Source organism: Liolophura sinensis, chromosome 1 (assembly GCF_032854445.1).
Source record: "Liolophura sinensis isolate JHLJ2023 chromosome 1, CUHK_Ljap_v2, whole genome shotgun sequence".
In the NCBI taxonomy this organism is placed as follows: Eukaryota; Metazoa; Mollusca; class Polyplacophora; order Chitonida; family Chitonidae; genus Liolophura; species Liolophura sinensis.
Window position 1 is genome coordinate 8043173 of NC_088295.1, and position 20657 is coordinate 8063829.

The following is a 20657-nucleotide window of genomic DNA, read 5'->3' on the forward strand; positions in this document are numbered from 1 at the left end:
TTCTGATAATATAAATTGCATGTGTCATATTGTTAACAATCAATTTCATCATGTTGAGATATCGAACATTAGCAAACACATACACGTGGCTAATACCATTTGTCACCTGGGGACAGGGCCCACTTTCACAACTGAAAACTTCTTATGTCAGTTTTCTGTAACTTTCTTTATAAAATACATTGCCATCAGACAATATAATCTATAGACGTCATTTACTAAAATAACTTTACGAGAAATATTATTAACATCACTGTTTAGTGAAAGTGGTACCTGGCCTGCAAGTGTGTGGCTTTTCTAAAATAAAACTTCACCTTAGTTCTTAATGCAGACAGTAGACATTGACAGAGTCAGGTTTTCTTTAGGTAATGGATTTTTATTTCATAAAAGAGGATCAGATGCAGTATCAAAATATTCAGCCAAACAAGCATAACAACTAATGAGCTAACTACAGCACAACCACTTGTATCACTGAACAAGATCACCTTCATCAAAACATCTATAGTAGTCAAGGCATGAGGTGCAAGGGAAGGCAACAAGCTTTCCCCTCCAAAATCTGAATTCCTATGCCATTTGCAGTATAAATGACAAGAAATTCAATTCAATATTCTGAGTATTTAAGTAGATTTTCTTAAAAATTCAACCACATCAATTTGAGTTGACACACACATATATACATACAAAAATCTCAACAATACAATCATTATATCTTTTTGGCTTACTATAAAACTACCTGTATCTACATAATACATTGTAATACATGCACCTTATTCACATATTACAACTTCGCAGGAAAAAAAGATCAACTAAAATAGGAGTTTTAACAAAATTTAATAGACTTTGTTGTTAATGACTGAAGAAGATGGCAAGGACATACAAATAATAAGAATTCAACACTTTGGAGTAGTCATAATATCATAAAGATAGGCCAACAAAAAATAATTAAAACAGAGGTATGACATACTCATATATAAATGTTAAAAGACTAGGACCTATAATAAACCAACAATTTATCCTAGTTGGTGACTTTAGTGTTGGAAGGATTATTGAGCAAAAAAGATATGGCAAAAACTCTGAATCCGACTAATATGTCACTGAAATGAAGTGTGGTCAGAGTAATACGCATTCATGATCTTAAAATAAACACAATAAAAAAAAAAAGCTGATGCCTAGACGGATTATGGTGATGCCCTCCTGCAAAGAACAGGGCAACGATTAATTGTTATTATACAGAACCTACCTGTCTAATATTGCAAAAAGTCCAATTTATTTCAATCAATCTTATTCATAACTGATAACCCAACAGAAATCAGCATGGACCATTGACTATAAAATCCTTTTATTCAATGTACATTGTTCACATGACATTAACCTGTACATGTTAAACCAAAACAGAAAAATAATTAATACATTTTGAAGAAACTGATCTTAAATAGAGATGATATTCTTATTCCTTTATATATCTGTTCATCAACATGTGGGGTATAATACACACATGTATACATATGCATGTATATCTACACTTCAAAACAATACAATGAATGAAACTAAATACGTAACTAAGAAGCGGTCATGTTTTTGGAAACACTTGCATAGAACAAAGAAAAACTGCTTAAGTAAACACATGAAACTGAATAATAAAATGAGCACTAAAATATCACTAAAGTACACATATCCAATAAAACTGAATCTTTATGCCACATAGCTGGCTGCCCTAAAATGTGTAATCTCAAACCATCAATAAATAATGCTTAATTAAGTAATACATGAATTGGTTTCAGAGAAATATGCCATGGAAAATTCAGATCTGTGGCATCAGCACTAAAAACATGTACACAAGTAAGAGGAATACTGATGCCTTTACAAAACTATATATTATACTGACCTTTCCTCAGTTCAAAACAAAAAGACTATACATGCCTCATGTACAACAATGTTCTAACACTAACAGTACAGCTGACAAGTTGTCTTCATGCTTCATTCGAAATACATGTAATTCTACATGTACAGAAAGGTGAATATGACCAGGTTTGGGAAGAACTTACATGAGCTTTGGAAGCAATACACAGCGAACACATATATGTCAAATGTCTGGACTACACTATGTGATGACCAATCTCTAACTACCCTAATTCTTTAAATTGTTGAGACGTATACATGTGAATGTAGCAGGAATATTTCTCTTTTCTCCCAAGGTGAGTTCATCTAATGAACAACATATACATATTTTTACTTTTCCAAAAAAAACAGAGAGAGAACTGTATTTCCTTGCTTTCAGCACTACTAATATCTGTCCTATACATGAGAAGAGTTCTGGTAGGATACACCTACATGTATTTGCCTATTGGTATAAGAGATGTTAACCTATGAGGCCAGGTTCATTAATGTCGACCAATCACTGGTAATAACCATTTTAATAAGAATGCCTGCAGATTATTCTCAACAATTTATTTGGATCATGTCTCTGCAACTTGTTTACAGTTTGTATTCTCTGAAAAACAAACTGAGAATTTTTTTTAAGAACCTGTAGCTTCTCAACGTATTTATACAAGCCAACTTGATGGATTGTTGTTTATTTTCAAGAATTAATAATAAAACATATACAAGAGGTGTTGACATGCAGTTCTTCACTTGGAGAGTACCAGACATTGTTTGTATTTTTGACCTGCCAGCATGAAGTCAATCCTGGCTAAAGTATGTGTACTAGACAACAAAAGCTGTAAACATGTCAAATAAATCAATTAAACAAGATTTTCAGATTTAAAGTGTGAATATAAAACCATAATGTACAAAAATTAATTAATAATAGTGACATTTTCTACATTCAAGCCAGATCATTGACTAGATGAAGTTTCAGTAAAAACATTAACTGTGACATGTTTATTAAAAGACAATGCTTTGCACTGTTGACATAAAGGGATTTCAATGAAATATAATGCATATTTCTTTACACACTAGAAATTTGACCATAACTTCTCCAGGTATTCTGGTGAATGGATTGGCACATATGACTATATGTAAATTATATTATGATGTTCACAAAAGTTTTGCTTGAGTAATTGTAACCAAGGTAAATGACAATCGATCATAACGTTCAATGCCTATCTTAAAATGAAATGATGCTCTGTAATTAGAGAAGACAACGTAGCAATTACAATCACAGTACTATAAACACTCGAGTAAGTTATATGAGGCTTGACATTTTCCTGACATAGTTAGTGCCTGTCGTCAAAAAAGAAAACCTTACACAAAGCTGAACATATTGTGCATTACATTAATATCTCTGCTTCAATATTTACAGGTACAAGACAGAGATACAATCTAGAAATCACATGAAGAAAACACTCAAAGTCTATTCATGGTTAGCTTAAACCTGCAGTCTTCTGTCAGACAGCTGCTGAGCCACAGAAAGCATCAGAAAAGCATACAGTATCTTGTAGACGTATGACCATCTCAAACTCTATTGCAGAGACTGTGAGATACATGTCAGCCAAGCATGCATTGGTACAGATGTTTAATGTTGGAGTTCATGCTCCTGCCAGACCTCCACAGGGCCCTACACCCACAACCACAGGTGAGCTTTACCACATGCTCTTGTCATTAGCCCCTGGGTCCTCGAGTGTATCATCAGTCATTGCCACACAACGATTGTCCATTTCCTGTTCAGAATACACAACCTTTTCTTCTTTATCACTTCTACCCCTATTCTCTTTACTCTCCTCCGCTACAGCAACCTGCCTGTGTGCCCTCTCCTGTAGTCGTGGTGAACTTCGTGCGACGCTTTCATCCGAAAATGACCGTTCTTGCTCTGCCAGGTGTGTGATGACGTCAACAGGTTCGGAGGTGTTGTCTGGTGTGCTTGGTTCCTGCTCTGACAGCTCTATCGGGTCGCCGATATCAACGTAGGGTACCTCCTTAGTGGCCCTGATGATCCTCTGACAATACACATCCTCAAACTTGATTGGATCCCTGTCATGTTCCCTGAAAACCAACATTAATATATGTACATATGAGAATAAAGCTAGTGTTTTACTCCAGTACTGATGAAGATCGAATACAGTAATACAGGTGTTAGGATCAGTGTATCAGTCAAGACAATCACTGGATGCACCCTTTTATTTGTTTTATATAGGCACATACAATTATTGTAAAATGGAGTACCAACACTGGAAAATATTGGTTTCACTGAAATGAAGTCATACATGAGTTTTCAGAGGTACATGGACTGCTAACAATTCTTAGATGCACAAAGCTATACTGGCAGGGGGAGGGTACACCAAAAGGTTCCTCACCTGTTGTATGTACAAAGCTATGCTGGCAGGGTGGGGTAATGGGAGTGGTATATCACCTTTTGTATACAGACACAGATATACTGGCAAGGTGGGGATACTGGTAGTGGTATCTCACATGTTGTATATTGACACGGCTATACTGGCAGGATGGAGTACTAGGAGTGGTATCTCACCTGTTGTACATGGACACAGCTATACTGACAGGATGGGGTACTGGGAGTGGTATCTCACCTGTTGTATATGGGCAGAGCTATACTGACAGGATGGGGTACTGGGAGTGGTATCTCACCTGTTGTATATGGGCAGAGCTATACTGACAGGATGGGGTACTGGGAGTGGTATCTCACCTGTTGTACATGGACACAGCTATACTGGCAGGATGGGGTACAGGGAGTGGTATCTCACCTGTTGTATATTGGCAGAGCTATACTGGCAGGGTGGAGTACTGGAAGTGGTATCTCACCTGTTGTACATGGACACAGCTACACTGACAGGATGGGGTACTGGGAGTGGTATCTCACCTGTTGTATATGGGCAGAGCTATACTGACAGGATGGGGTACTGGGAGTGGTATCTCACCTGTTGTATATGGGCAGAGCTATACTGACAGGATGGGGTACTGGGAGTGGTATCTCACCTGTTGTACATGGACACAGCTACACTGGCAGGATGGGGTACAGGGAGTGGTATCTCACCTGTTGTATATGGGCAGAGCTATACTGGCAGGATGGGGTGCTGGGAGTGGTACCTCACTTGTTGTATATGGACACGGCTATACTGGCAGGATGGGGTACTGGTAGTGGTACCTCACCTGTTGTATATGGACACGGCTATACTGGCAGGATGGGGTGCTGGGAGTGGTACCTCACTTGTTGTATATTGACACGGCTATACTGGCAGGATGGGGTACTGGGAGTGGTATCTCACATGTTGTATATGGACATGGCTATACTGGCAGAATGGGGTACTAGGAGTGGTATCTCACCTGTTGTATATAGACATGGCTATACTGGCAGGATGGGGTACTGGGAGTAGTATCTCACCTGTTGTATATAGACATGGCTATACTGGCAGGATGGGGTACTTGGAGGAGTATTTTGCCAGCTATGCTGGCAGAATGGGGTACTGGGAGTGGTATCTCACCTGTTGTATATGGACACAGCTATACTGGCAGGATGGGGTACTGGGAGTGGTATCTCACCTGTAGTATATGGACACGGCTATACTGGCAGGGTGGGGTACTGCGAGCAGTATCTCACCTGTTGTATATGGACACGGCTATACTGGCAGGGTGGAGTACTGGGAGTGGTATCTCACCTGTTGTATATGGACACGGCTATACTGGCAGGGTGGAATACAGGGAGTGGTATCTCACCTGTTGTATATAGACACTGCTATACTGGCAGACTGGGGTGCTAGGAGTGGTATCTCACCTGTTGCATATAGACATGGCTATACTGGCAGGATGGGGTACTGGGAGTGGTATCTCACTTGTTGTATGTGGACACGGGGTACTGGGAGAGGTATCTCACCTGTTGTATATGGACACAGTTATACTAGCAGGATGGGGTACAGGGAATGGTATCTCACCTGTTGTATATAGACACTGCGATACTGGCAGGCTGGGGTGCTAGGAGTGGTATCTCACCTGTAGTATATGGACATGGCTATACTGGCAGGCTGGGGTGCTGCGAGTGGTATCTCACATGTTGTATATGGACACAGCTATACTGGCAGGATGGGGTACTGGGAGTGGTATATCCCCTGTTGTATATGGACACAGCTATAGTGGCAGGATGGGGTACTGGGAGTGGTATCTCACCTGTTGTATATGGACGTGGCTATTCTGGCAGAATGGGGTACTGGGAGTGGTATCTCACCTGTTGTATATGGACACGGTTATACAGGCAGGGTGGAGTACTGGGAGTGGTATCTCACCTGTTGTATATGGATACAGCTATACTGGCAGGATGGGGTACAGGGAGTGGTATCTCACCTGTTGTATATGGACGTGGCTATTCTGGCAGAATGGGGTACTGGGAGTGGTATCTCACCTGTTGTGCATGGACACGGTTATACTGGCAGGGTGGAGTACTGGGAGTGGTATCTCACATGTTGTATATAGATACAGCTACACTGGCAGGGTGGAGTACTGAGAGTGGTATCTCACCTGTTGTATGTACAAAGCTATGCTGGCAGGGTGGGGTAATGGGAGTGGTATATCACCTTTTGTATACAGACACAGATATACTGGCAAGGTGGGGATACTGGTAGTGGTATCTCACATGTTGTATATAGACATAGCTATATGTGGTGCTGGGAGTGGTCTGTTGTATATAGATACAGCTACACTGGCAGGGTGGAGTACTGAGAGTGGTATCTCACCTGTTGTATGTACAAAGCTATGCTGGCAGGGTGGGGTAATGGGAGTGGTATATCACCTTTTGTATACAGACACAGATATACTGGCAAGGTGGGGATACTGGTAGTGGTATCTCACATGTTGTATATTGACACGGCTATACTGGCAGGATGGAGTACTAGGAGTGGTATCTCACCTGTTGTACATGGACACAGCTATACTGACAGGATGGGGTACTGGGAGTGGTATCTCACCTGTTGTATATGGGCAGAGCTATACTGACAGGATGGGGTACTGGGAGTGGTATCTCACCTGTTGTATATGGGCAGAGCTATACTGACAGGATGGGGTACTGGGAGTGGTATCTCACCTGTTGTACATGGACACAGCTATACTGGCAGGATGGGGTACAGGGAGTGGTATCTCACCTGTTGTATATTGGCAGAGCTATACTGGCAGGGTGGAGTACTGGAAGTGGTATCTCACCTGTTGTACATGGACACAGCTACACTGACAGGATGGGGTACTGGGAGTGGTATCTCACCTGTTGTATATGGGCAGAGCTATACTGACAGGATGGGGTACTGGGAGTGGTATCTCACCTGTTGTATATGGGCAGAGCTATACTGACAGGATGGGGTACTGGGAGTGGTATCTCACCTGTTGTACATGGACACAGCTACACTGGCAGGATGGGGTACAGGGAGTGGTATCTCACCTGTTGTATATGGGCAGAGCTATACTGGCAGGATGGGGTGCTGGGAGTGGTACCTCACTTGTTGTATATGGACACGGCTATACTGGCAGGATGGGGTACTGGTAGTGGTACCTCACCTGTTGTATATGGACACGGCTATACTGGCAGGATGGGGTGCTGGGAGTGGTACCTCACTTGTTGTATATTGACACGGCTATACTGGCAGGATGGGGTACTGGGAGTGGTATCTCACATGTTGTATATGGACATGGCTATACTGGCAGAATGGGGTACTAGGAGTGGTATCTCACCTGTTGTATATAGACATGGCTATACTGGCAGGATGGGGTACTGGGAGTAGTATCTCACCTGTTGTATATAGACATGGCTATACTGGCAGGATGGGGTACTTGGAGGAGTATTTTGCCAGCTATGCTGGCAGAATGGGGTACTGGGAGTGGTATCTCACCTGTTGTATATGGACACAGCTATACTGGCAGGATGGGGTACTGGGAGTGGTATCTCACCTGTAGTATATGGACACGGCTATACTGGCAGGGTGGGGTACTGCGAGCAGTATCTCACCTGTTGTATATGGACACGGCTATACTGGCAGGGTGGAGTACTGGGAGTGGTATCTCACCTGTTGTATATGGACACGGCTATACTGGCAGGGTGGAATACAGGGAGTGGTATCTCACCTGTTGTATATAGACACTGCTATACTGGCAGACTGGGGTGCTAGGAGTGGTATCTCACCTGTTGCATATAGACATGGCTATACTGGCAGGATGGGGTACTGGGAGTGGTATCTCACTTGTTGTATGTGGACACGGGGTACTGGGAGAGGTATCTCACCTGTTGTATATGGACACAGTTATACTAGCAGGATGGGGTACAGGGAATGGTATCTCACCTGTTGTATATAGACACTGCGATACTGGCAGGCTGGGGTGCTAGGAGTGGTATCTCACCTGTAGTATATGGACATGGCTATACTGGCAGGCTGGGGTGCTGCGAGTGGTATCTCACATGTTGTATATGGACACAGCTATACTGGCAGGATGGGGTACTGGGAGTGGTATATCCCCTGTTGTATATGGACACAGCTATAGTGGCAGGATGGGGTACTGGGAGTGGTATCTCACCTGTTGTATATGGACGTGGCTATTCTGGCAGAATGGGGTACTGGGAGTGGTATCTCACCTGTTGTATATGGACACGGTTATACAGGCAGGGTGGAGTACTGGGAGTGGTATCTCACCTGTTGTATATGGATACAGCTATACTGGCAGGATGGGGTACAGGGAGTGGTATCTCACCTGTTGTATATGGACGTGGCTATTCTGGCAGAATGGGGTACTGGGAGTGGTATCTCACCTGTTGTGCATGGACACGGTTATACTGGCAGGGTGGAGTACTGGGAGTGGTATCTCACATGTTGTATATGGATACAGCTATACTGGCAGGCTGGGGTGCTAGGAGTGATATCTCACCTGTTGTACATGGACACAGCTATACTGGCAGGATGGGGTACTGGGAGTGGTATCTCACCTGTTGTACATGGACACGGCTATACTTGCAGGGTGGAGTACTGGGAGTGGTATTCACCTCTGGTATATGGACAAAGCTATACTGGCAGGGAGTGGTATCTCACCTGTTGTATATGGACAGAGCTATACTGGCAGGGTGGTGTACCGAGAGTGGCATTCACCTGTTGTATAAAGACACTGCTATACTGGCAGAATGGGGTACTGGGAGTGATACCTCACCTGTTGTATATGGACAGAGCTATACTGGCAGGGTGGTGTACTGAGAGTGGCATTCACCTGTTGTATATAGATACTGCTATACTGGCAGGCTGGGGTACTGGGAGTGGTATCTCACCTGTTGCATATGGACACAGCTATTCTGGCAGGGTGGGCTACTGGGTATATTTTATTTATTGATTTATTTGCTTGATGTTTTACGCCGTACTAAAGAATATTTCACTTATACAACGGTGACCAGCTTTATGGTGGGTGGAAACCGGGCACAACTCGGGGGAAACCCACAACCATCCACAGCTTGATGGCGGTCCTTCCCACGTACGGCCGGAGAGGAAGCCAGCATGAGCTGGACTTCAACTCACAGCGACCGGCCCGGATAGCACAGTTGGTAGAGCGCCCGCTTCGGGACCGGTAGATCCAGGATCAATCCTTGATCGAGTCACACCTAAGACTTTAAAAGAGGAAGTTGTAACTTCCTCGCTTTGGCGTTCAGCATGAAGGGGATAGTGCAACGACTGGTTGACCCGTATCAGTATAATGGCTCGGGCGGGGCGGCTTACTTGCCTTCGGTAAGTCGTCTCAGTGAAGCAGCACTAAATAAAAGAGCAGTGGAAATCCGTCCTGCAACAAGGAGGCACATTATACGTACATGCACCCTAATGATTCCTTTGTCGTCATATGACTGAAAAATTGTTGAGTACGACGTTAAACCCCAAGCACTCACTCACTCACTCACTCAACTCACAGCGACCGCATTGGTGAGAGGCTCCTGGATCATTACGCTGTGCTAGCATGCTAACCAACTGAGCCACGGAGGCCCCTCTGGGGTACTGGGAGTGGTATCTCACATGTAGTATATGGACACAGCTATGCTGGCAGGGTGGAGTACATGGGGGTTGTATCTAACCTGTTGTACATGGACATGGCTATACTGGCAGGGTGGAGTACTAGGGAGTCGTATCTCACCTGTTGTATATGGACACAGTTATACTAGCAGGATGGGGTACAGGGAGTGGTATCTCACCTGTAGTATATGGACACGGCTATACTGGCAGGGTGGGGTACTGCGAGCAGTATCTCACCTGTTGTATATGGACACGGCTATACTGGCAGGGTGGAGTACTGGGAGTGGTATCTCACCTGTTGTATATCTCACCTGTTGTATATGGACACGGCTATACTGGCAGGGTGGAATACAGGGAGTGGTATCTCACCTGTTGTATATGGATACAGCTATACTGGCAGGATGGGGTACTGGGAGTGGTATCTCACCTGTTGTACATGGACACAGCTATACTGGCAGGATGGGGTACAGGGAGTGGTATCTCACCTGTTGTATATGGACACGGCTATACTGGCAGGGTGGAATACAGGGAGTGGTATCTCACATGTTGTATATGGATACAGCTATACTGGCAGGATGGGGTACTGGGAGTGGTATCTCACCTGTTGTATATGGACACGGCTATACTGGCAGGGTGGAATACAGGGAGTGGTATCTCACATGTTGTATATGGATACAGCTATACTGGCAGGATGGGGTACAGGGAGTGGTATCTCACCTGTTGTATATGGGCAGAGCTATACTGGCAGGATGGGGTACTGGGAGTGGTATCTCACATGTTGTATATGGACACAGCTATACTGGCAGGATGGAGTACTGGGAGTGGTATCTCACCTGTTGTATATGGACACGGCTATACTGGCAGGATGGGGTACTGGGAGAGGTATCTCTAGTCTTTGACATCTCAGTTCATTTCTCACTGGTTTCCATGGGTGAAGGCGGCGTCTGTCAAAATACACACATGCCATACTTTATACATTGAATTGTCATCAAAATAAGAGATTGCATTATTTAACAAGTCCATGTTATATTCTCACTAAAGTGTTCAAATTATCTCAAGTGCTTATTCACAGCCAAGGGACATAACCCAAAGGAGACAAGTGACATCTGATCCTACACACATGTCAATGTATATAATATTGTACCGGTAGACACTGAAAATATTCCAATCTGCATCCTATGGAACATTTTATGTTCACACATGTAAAACATGCTAGCTTACCTCAGGGCTCTGTTACTTGTATGGTCACCTTTCCTTTGGCTAGGGTTGAAAATAGACTCATCTAGATAAGGGGCAGCCACTGAAATGTCACCTGTCCAAGAGAAAGCACTTTTCATTGTATACAAACTATTACATAGAGAAAAATCCACATACAAAAGAAACTTATTAGTTTGTCATTTTCCTGATGCAAAAGTATTTAACTTTTCATGATATTGTCAAACTGGTACGTCATATGCACAGGTTCTTGGCAATGTGAGTAACCCATGTATATATAAATTTTATTGAGATTTCACACTACACTCAAAAAATATTTCCCCTGCATAAAAGGTCACCCATATGGTTGCCTGTGCTCTTCTATGTTGTTACATATCATCATGATACATTGTATCCATTTGACAGCTTCTGTATGGTCACTGTACATTATCCAAGTGATCACTGGACTATCACACTATCCACCTCATCATGATACCCACCTGAAGGCCTGTGTGCAGCTATCACACTATCCACCTCATCATGATACCCACCTGAAGGCCTGTGTGCAGCTATCACACTATCCATGCACCTCATCATGATACCCACCTGAAGGCCTGTGTGCAGCTATCACACTATCCACCTCATCATGATACCCACCTGAAGGCCTGTGTACAGCTATCACACTATCCATGCACCTCATCATGATACCCACCTGAAGGCCTGTGTGCAGCCATCACACTATCCATGCACCTCATCATGATACCCACCTGAAGGCCTGTGTACAGCTATCACACTATCCATGCACCTCATCACGATACCCACCTGAAGGCCTGTGTGCAGCTATCACACTATCCACCTCATCATGATACCCACCTAAAGGCCTGTGTACAGTTATCACACTATCCACCTCATCATGATACCCACCTGAAAGCCTGAGTGCAGCTATCACACTATCCACCTCATCATAATACCCACCTGAAGGCCTGTGTACAGCCATCAAACTATCCATGCACCTCATCATGATACCCACCTGAAGGCCTATGAACAGCTATCACACTATCCAGGTCATCATGATATTCTCCACTCTCTAACATGTGCAAGTAACGGCCTAAATTCAGATGTTCCACCTTTAATAAACAAACACATAAGAAAAAAATGTCCATATTAGTATGACCAAATGATCAAATCTTAGCAAGTGTATACACAGACGTATAACAATTCTAAAAACAGACATGATCACACACGTACCTCAATCAGAGGTTGTTGACAAAGTGCTACATGTAAGGAAAACAAACATGTATCCAACACCAAATACCTCTTGGCACAGTTGCACAGGACAGTTTACATTGTACAGTTATTGAGACGCAGGCCCAACAACCATGAAAAAATAGGTCAAGGTCAATGAAAAACAACAGAGTTCTGTGTGGTATACTTTGATTAAAAATGCTTGAAGTGTTCAACTCAACTATTATTGTGTTTACAAGTCTGTAACAAAATATATATCAAAAACCCACATGATCTTAAAAAAAAAAAGCCCAACAGCAGGGAAAATAAATAGTTTGATAAAACAGGTTATGAACGTTTAGGATATAAAGATTTTACAAAGAAATGGATGGACAGACAAAATTACTAATACCAAGCACTGCATTGAAGATAATACCTCCATTCCAATTTTCAGTGAGTGGCAATAGATGTAAAACATGTAGTGCTTATATACTGCTACTTTATACTGCACCCTAGCATATTTTATGTCGACAGCAACAGTCAGGTTTATGTGTAGAAACAGGCAGAATCTGCTTTAAAAAAGTAAAGAAAAAAAAAAAAGAAGAAAAAAAAAAACTTGCACCCACCAAATACTGTACAAATACTTGTTGCGAAGCTAGGGTTAAGTGGACAAAAGTCTTAGTTTCAAACATGAAGTCTCGTTGGTCAATTCTTTCCAGTACATATGCCAATGACTACATCTATGTTCTTAATGCAACATTCTTTACCACACACAGGGCAGATCCTTTCAACCAGGAGAAAGTTTAGTTTTTGTACTTTGCTCAACAAATCAGCCTACATTATATCTGGACATAATAAAATTAAACATTCAGAAAAATATTAAAGTGATATCAGCTTCAGGTGAAATACTGTGAAAATTATCTGTGAGAATTTTCCTTTAAGGAGAAAAGAAAATTTGAACATAATTTTGTAAAGAGGGTATTTGGGACCACTTCTTCAGAACATAGATGTATGAGTAATAAAATTGTTTGTGTCTGGATTTGATCCTTACCCCTAAAATATGTTAAAGCAGGATTTTAATCATATTTATACTTTTAATGTACATTTAATGTGTTCGCTTGAATGTTAACGACGAATTTACACTCACATAACTTATTATACATATATATCATCCTCATTTAGAACATTGCTAAGCAACGATGATCGACATATACCAAACTGTGATCCCAAACACCCACCATGCAAAAAATGCCCTAAGAAAAACAAGATCCAAGACTATATTCACAAATAAATTTTCCTGCCCTTTCATCACAAAAAGTATGCATCATTTTTCTCTTCCTTTATGGTGGGTCATCTCATCTGACATGAAGGAGATGATTACAGAGTTAAATGAAAAGTGGTAAATACCTCTCAGGGATTAATACACATTTACACAGGATTTGCTACAAACTGATCACATGGTCGACACACCCACCCCACCCCTCCCCACCCCCCAGTGGTGCAGCTGTAAGCTCAGAGACTAATCCTGCAAACAGCATTAGGCTGCACATACAGTGTATGCCAGACATCAGACATTTCCATGACAAAACCTCGACTTATCAGCTTTATCAACAATTGCTGACAGTTCTCCAGATAATGCAGGATGCAAAGGTCATATGCAGACAGGGAAAGATCAAGGAAACATTGTTTTACATGTATAAATTATCTGCAGCCCTTCAATAACAACTGCAAGTGATGAGGCAGATAAGGAGGGTCTCTAGAGGGAGTCATTAGTACACTAGCCGTTTACCTGTGGTGTAGCCCTTAACACAAATACCCCCACCAACAATGCATGCATGCTCAAATAATGCTTGAGATTTCCAACTGGTGTTTAAAAAACTTTAAAATAAATGTGTTTTGAGACTTTTCCGAAAAAACAGTTACTATAAATTTACAATGTGAAAAATATCATGCACAGGTAAAACGCAATTTACGTGAAAACTTTCCAGATGAGACTCCTAAATCATACGCACATAATGACAAAGAGATATAGGCAACATGTATATATACATTTAAAGCCTCTTAGTTACTTATGTGACATATTACTCAGGTCATGATTTATGTACAAATAATGTTGTTAGTCACTGATAATGACTGATCAACGTGTTCAACAACAAAACATCAGCATTTCACTAACTTTTTAGGCACATCAACCGGAAATGGGTTATAACATTCTTGTCGGCCAACTATGAAATCGTGCTATATTCTCTATGCAGCAGCAAACAATGTAAAAAGAAGTGCTTCCATAAAATAATGTAGAAAGTAAATTACATTAGGCTTCACATGCATGTTAAGTTAAAACACCTGTCAGCAGGTAAAACCACCCATACCGCTGTCAAAGAGAATCCCACAAAAAGTGACATCTGCTAATCCACAGTACTGTCAACCTGACATTCACTTAATGATTAAAAAGGGGGCAAGACAATAAAAAAATTTATGTGCTGTGCATCAACCATTTCAGTTCTCTCCATGTGCTTATTTCACCTCTACTTTCAGCATCATGAATATCAAGGCACAACAAGTATACACCTATCATTTCCTGCAAGCTATATATTGATCTATATGTATATATATATATACATATATATATATATATATATATATATACGACCAAGTTATACAAGCTAATCTATAACATTCAAGCGGAATCACACTTTAGAGTGTCAAAACTAATCACTTCCAACGATAAATACATCAATTTCACAAAATCACAGAGTGATGGTAAACTAAAGGTATCTTTATGTTGGAAACATTTAATACTGGTGGTCTTCACGAATATCCAGTGTATCCAGTTTTGCCTCCCCTAACCTCCATGTTTCTTTTTAGACAGAGATCTGTCAAATCCGGTTAAACCAACTTATTCAGGTAATGCCCAAGTTTGTACCTACCTTCAGTTCAAAGTGGTTGTCAGTCTCTTCCAGTGGCACCAAAAACGAGTTGGAAAATATCTCCATGAATAGTTTACAGGCTAATCCTGCAAAAACAAAGTAAGTGGAACTTTCTAGTCTTCAGAAAATACTTTCTGTATGTCTTCAGAAAGAATGACAAAACACGGAAAGCAAATTCAGGTAAAGCTTCTCCTGTAAAACCCAAATTTATTTATTTATTTATTTGATAGGATTAAACTCTGACACAAGAATAGGAGAGCAATCAGGTGTAGGATGATGGAAATTGCTCAGTGCTCAGAGTAAACCAACCACACTGTTAAGTAGTTGTCGTAGAGAAAATTTGCTACACCTGCTGTTAAACATATAAGAGGATGGGCTTCTGTAATAAACAGTTTGAATGATACTGCATGCATCTCTACAATGTACATGAATCTTTCCACATTCTGCATTAAACTTACATGACAATGATCTATGTACATGACAACACTCTAACAAAATATACATATATCTCAGCTATGCCTGACCTTTCCAGTCTTTAGCTTCTAGCTGTTGTTTCTCCCAGAACTCTGCCTCTGTCCCAGGTAGTCTGCTCAAAATATGAACAGGGTAAAATGCCTCCAGAAGCTTAGCAGCTGAGGATACCACCATCTGAAATATTGTACAGAGCTTATAGGCTGAGGATATAACAATATGAAATATTGTACATAAGCTTACCTGTAGATGATACCACCATCTGAAATACTGTACACAAGCTAAGCAGCTGAGGACATTACCATCTAAAATATTGTACACAAACTTAGCAGCTGAGGATAGTGCCATCTGAAATATGGTACAGAGCTTATAGGCTGAGGATAGTGCCATCTGAAATATGGTACAGAAGCTTAGCAGCTGAGAATACTGCTATATGAAATATTGTACATAAGCTTAGCAGCAGACGATATCACCATCTGAAATATTGTACAGAGCTTACAGACTGAAAATACTGCCATCTGAAATATGGTACAGAGGCTTAGCAGCTGAGGACACCACCATCTGAAATATTGTACAGAAGCTTAGCAGCTGAGGACATCACCATCTGAAATATTGTACAGAGCTTACAGACTGAGAGTACTGCCATCTGAAATATGGTACAGAGGCTTAGCAGCTGAGGACACCACCATCTGAAATATTGTACAGAAGCTTAGCAGCTGAGGACATCACCATCTGAAATATTGTACAGAGCTTACAGACTGAGAATACTGCCATCTGAAATATGGTAAAGAGACTTAGCAGCTGAGGATATCACCATCTGAAAAATTGTACAGAAGCTTAGCAGCTGAGGACATCACCATCTGAAATATTGTACAGAGCTTATAGGCTGAGGATACTGCCATCTGAAATACTGTACAGAGACTTAGCAGCTGAGGATATCACCATCTGAAATATTGTACAGAAGCTTAGCAGTTGAGGATACCACCATCTGAAATACTGTGCAGAGTTTATAGGCTGAGGATACCTTCATCTGAAATGGTAAACAGAAGGTTAACTGCATAAGATACCATCATCTGAAATGGTGTACAGAAGCTTAGCAGCTGAGGATACCACCATCTGAAATACTGTACAGAACTTATAGGCTGAGGATACTGCCATCTGAAATATTGTACACAAGCTTAGCAGCTGGGGATACCACCACCTGAAATATTGTACTTAAGCTTAGCAGCTGGGGATACCACCATCTGAAATATTGTACACAAGCTTAGCAGCTGAGGATACGGCCATCTGAAATATTGTACAGAGCTTACAGGCTGAAGATACCGCCATCTGAAATATTGTACACAAGCTTAGCAGCTGGGGATACGGCCATCTGAAATATTGTACACACGCTTAGCAGCTGGGGATACCACCATCTGAAATATTGTACAGAGCTTATAGGCTGAGGGTACCACCGTATGAAATATTGTACAGAAGCTTAGCAGCTGATGATACCGCCATCTGAAATACTATACAGACACTTAGCAGCTGAGGACACCACCATCTGAAATACTGTACAGATAATAGCTGTTGAGGATTCCACCATCTGAAATATTGTACAGAACCTTAGCAGCTGAGGATACCGCTATCTGAAACTGTATAGGTATGAACACTGTCCATACATAATCATCCAACACAGGTAAACACTACCAAACATGACCAGTGAACTTGACTGTCGGAATATAGAATTACAATTCAGGGACAAATGTGAGGAAAACTCATTGTAGAACTACAGGCAAATAGATTTCCTATCAAATAAATGAATATGCTATGATATGCTGCTGGAAAATCGTAAGTTTCAGTTCAAAAAATAATATTTAAAAAATGCACTTTTGTGAGCGAAATTTTAGGTCATTTAAGGTAATTTGGACAATGGATTCACTGTTACACAGAGCAGCTGGATTCTGTGGTCTTATTTTGAAATTATTCACATACGTTGTATTGTCATGTGAGCAAAATAATGCAAGACATGCAAGCATTAATCTACTGTGGAATCATAGAAAATGGTAGTGTTTGGCACAGTGTGCAACTTGAATGCTGACCATACTGATCAATCAACCATGCCCACGGCAGACAGCTCAAACTGAACATGATGGTGGTCACTGAGTGAATAAATACATCCAGGTGGGAATACTTCATAATTAACACTGCTAATCTGACAATACAGGTGACTGATCATAGGACAAAGGCCCAGTGATAAATAATACCACGATGGGGAGTGAAAAGCTGGATTTTGCTGGAAAACTTAGGCAGGGAAATACAATGTATATTTATGTCTATTAATGCTACAGATAAATAAACAGATCTATCTTTCTGTGCATATAACTGGACTAACCAGTAAGATACACCACAGTTCTACTATTTTGTTTCAAACAGCCTTATTATCTTACCTTCAGCTCTTTTTCTGGTAGTTTAACCCTGGGTCGTAAATTAAGAGTCACCCCTGTGTTGAGCCTCATTGCACGTCTGTCAACCAGCAACACAGATTAATTATGAATTGAAATGAATGTAAAATTAGAAACAAAAACGATAACATAAAAGCAAAGGTGGGATAGTGAAGAGAGCACATTGTCACCTGGCCAGGAAATAAGCGGAGCCATCTGATATAGAGGCCATGGAGAAGGACAGCTCATATCCACCAGGTAAATAACCAGCTTTTCTACCCTCAACATGACTGCTTAATCCATTCTGAAACCTGATATCTTTTTTCTTTTTTCATGCAGAAACTAAAATTATTTAACTATGCTATCCAAACACATTTCGGCAACAAAGGATTATGAACCAATACACTGATAAACAAGACTTAATATAACTTGTGCAACACTGGATACATATGTTTAGCAAAGGAAACAATTTGATCAAGTTTACAATACAATCAAGTTTATCATTACAACATATCTATTTTTTTCAATCATGTAATAATTAATAAACAGTATGCTTTTAATCAATGAACAGACAGCATTAAATCAGCAAGGCAAGTTCTCGACAAATCTGACTAGCATAGCATAAATTTAGATTAATTAAAGTATTTTGCGGATTAAACTGCAGGAATTGTTCAAGCTGGGAACATATGAAATTCACACGAATTTATAGCAGCATGTCCAGATCAGATAAAAGTCCTCTGCTTGATCAATGTCAGTGGCTGAATTTCAGTTCATGACTTAAGAGTATACATAGAGTGTAGAGTGTACATACATGTATATATGTACTTTACACAGACTACGCTGAAAATTTACGCAAAAATTCAATCAGCCTAAATCCAAATGAATTTTTTGTGATTATTATAGAACAGCCCCAATAATTACCTTTCGCAAAATGTATATCAGCCTTATCTGGCCACATGTAACTACTCAAAATTGGTACTAAAGTTCGTAAAACTTATAATGTTGGTTGCTATGCCTGCCTAACTTTTTCACTCTTAAGAATCATTTTATCACTATAAATAGTACAGATATGAGTCTGCTGTTTTCTGAAAGAAAATAAAGTAATATGAGTGGCTATTCTTGGCAAATCAGAGAAAATTTCACTTGATTAGCAAATACACTGTATGAATTTTTGTCAAAAATCTCCTGTACACTTCCTTAAGGACAAATGCCATGCATTGGTAAGGTCATTTAAACAACATGCACTATGCTAGGTAGAAATGTGCATTGTCAAGACTAAAGACTAAATCGTAGAAAAAAATAATTGCATGAAAATGTCTGAATTTATGCATCAAGCTTATATGTTACAGAGACACTCACTTTTTGACTTTGGATTTGAGCTCTTCTTCATACTGATGAGTCTCCTCCAGAAGATTTTATAAACTCCTTCCTCTTCTACACTGGCAGAAAATGGTTGGAAACACTTCAGAGTAAATTCCCTGAAAACAAATCAACTTACGTTGACATTTATAGCCTTCAATAAAGTGTATTTAAGTTCAGTAAAATATAAAACAAAAAGTTAACCAAAAGAGTGTGATGCATCAGGCTAATATTGTTCCATTGTCTTAGACAACACCAAATCGGCCTAATGGGATATATATAAATATATAACATTAATACATATAAACACCATATACAGGCCAAATGATAAAATCATTTATAAACCTCAAGGCCTCTGTTGCCAAGGTGGTTAGGACGGCAGTGTGGTGCAATAACCCAGGACCCTCTCACCAATGCAGTCACTGTGGGTTCAAGACTGTGAGTTCAAGTCCAACTCATGCTGGCTTCCTATACTTGCATGCATGGGAAGGTCTGCAGCAAACCTGCAGATGGTCGTGGGTTTCCCCCCCAAACTCTGTCCTGTTTCCTCCCACTATAATGCTGGCCAACATCATTTAAGTGAAATATTCTAGAGTACGGTGTAAAGGCCAATCAAATAAATAAATAAATAAATAAATAATTTATAAATCAACACAGTCTTAAAACAGGCAACACTTATGGGGAAACTTAAATTCATGATTTTGTTATCGTATGTTTTCTACTTGTAATTGGTTTCCCTATTAAATATGTCACAGTCAGATTCTCATATGAGTTATAGGGCCTACAAACTATGATGTGTAGTATATGTGTATCACGTTTGGAATTCTAACCCGCCTGAAAGTATAGGTAGAAATAAAATGTTGCATAGAAGGCGACAAAAATCAAGCGGAATTCACGGTTCCCAATCGATGTTTGTAGTCTTCTGCTAAATAATTTAACATTTTTCACATTCATGACACAGCGTGCCAATTGTCTTTATCGCCAACATACACAACCACGCGGTAGTCGGAAGATGTGACAAATGACACGTGTGGTTAGCTTCTCCGACTGGTGCGGAGAAAACAGAGCACAGTTAACTCCCCTTGCCGGCGCCGCGA

At 40.7% G+C, this 20657-nt stretch overlaps 1 protein-coding gene across 1 annotated transcript in view; it reads right to left on the bottom strand.

The window, feature by feature from the left end:
- Window positions 1-365: 365 nt before the first annotated feature.
- LOC135469555 (uncharacterized) overlaps window positions 366-20657 on the bottom strand; it is a 65286-nt gene continuing 44994 nt past the window's right edge. The window contains 9 exon segments of the mRNA XM_064748059.1: window positions 366-3978; window positions 10796-10906; window positions 11184-11274; window positions 12187-12283; window positions 15308-15393; window positions 15832-15955; window positions 18208-18283; window positions 19561-19615; window positions 19618-19679. Of these exon segments, the coding sequence (XP_064604129.1) occupies window positions 3579-3978; window positions 10796-10906; window positions 11184-11274; window positions 12187-12283; window positions 15308-15393; window positions 15832-15955; window positions 18208-18283; window positions 19561-19615; window positions 19618-19679 (1102 nt within the window). The 3' untranslated portion in view covers window positions 366-3578.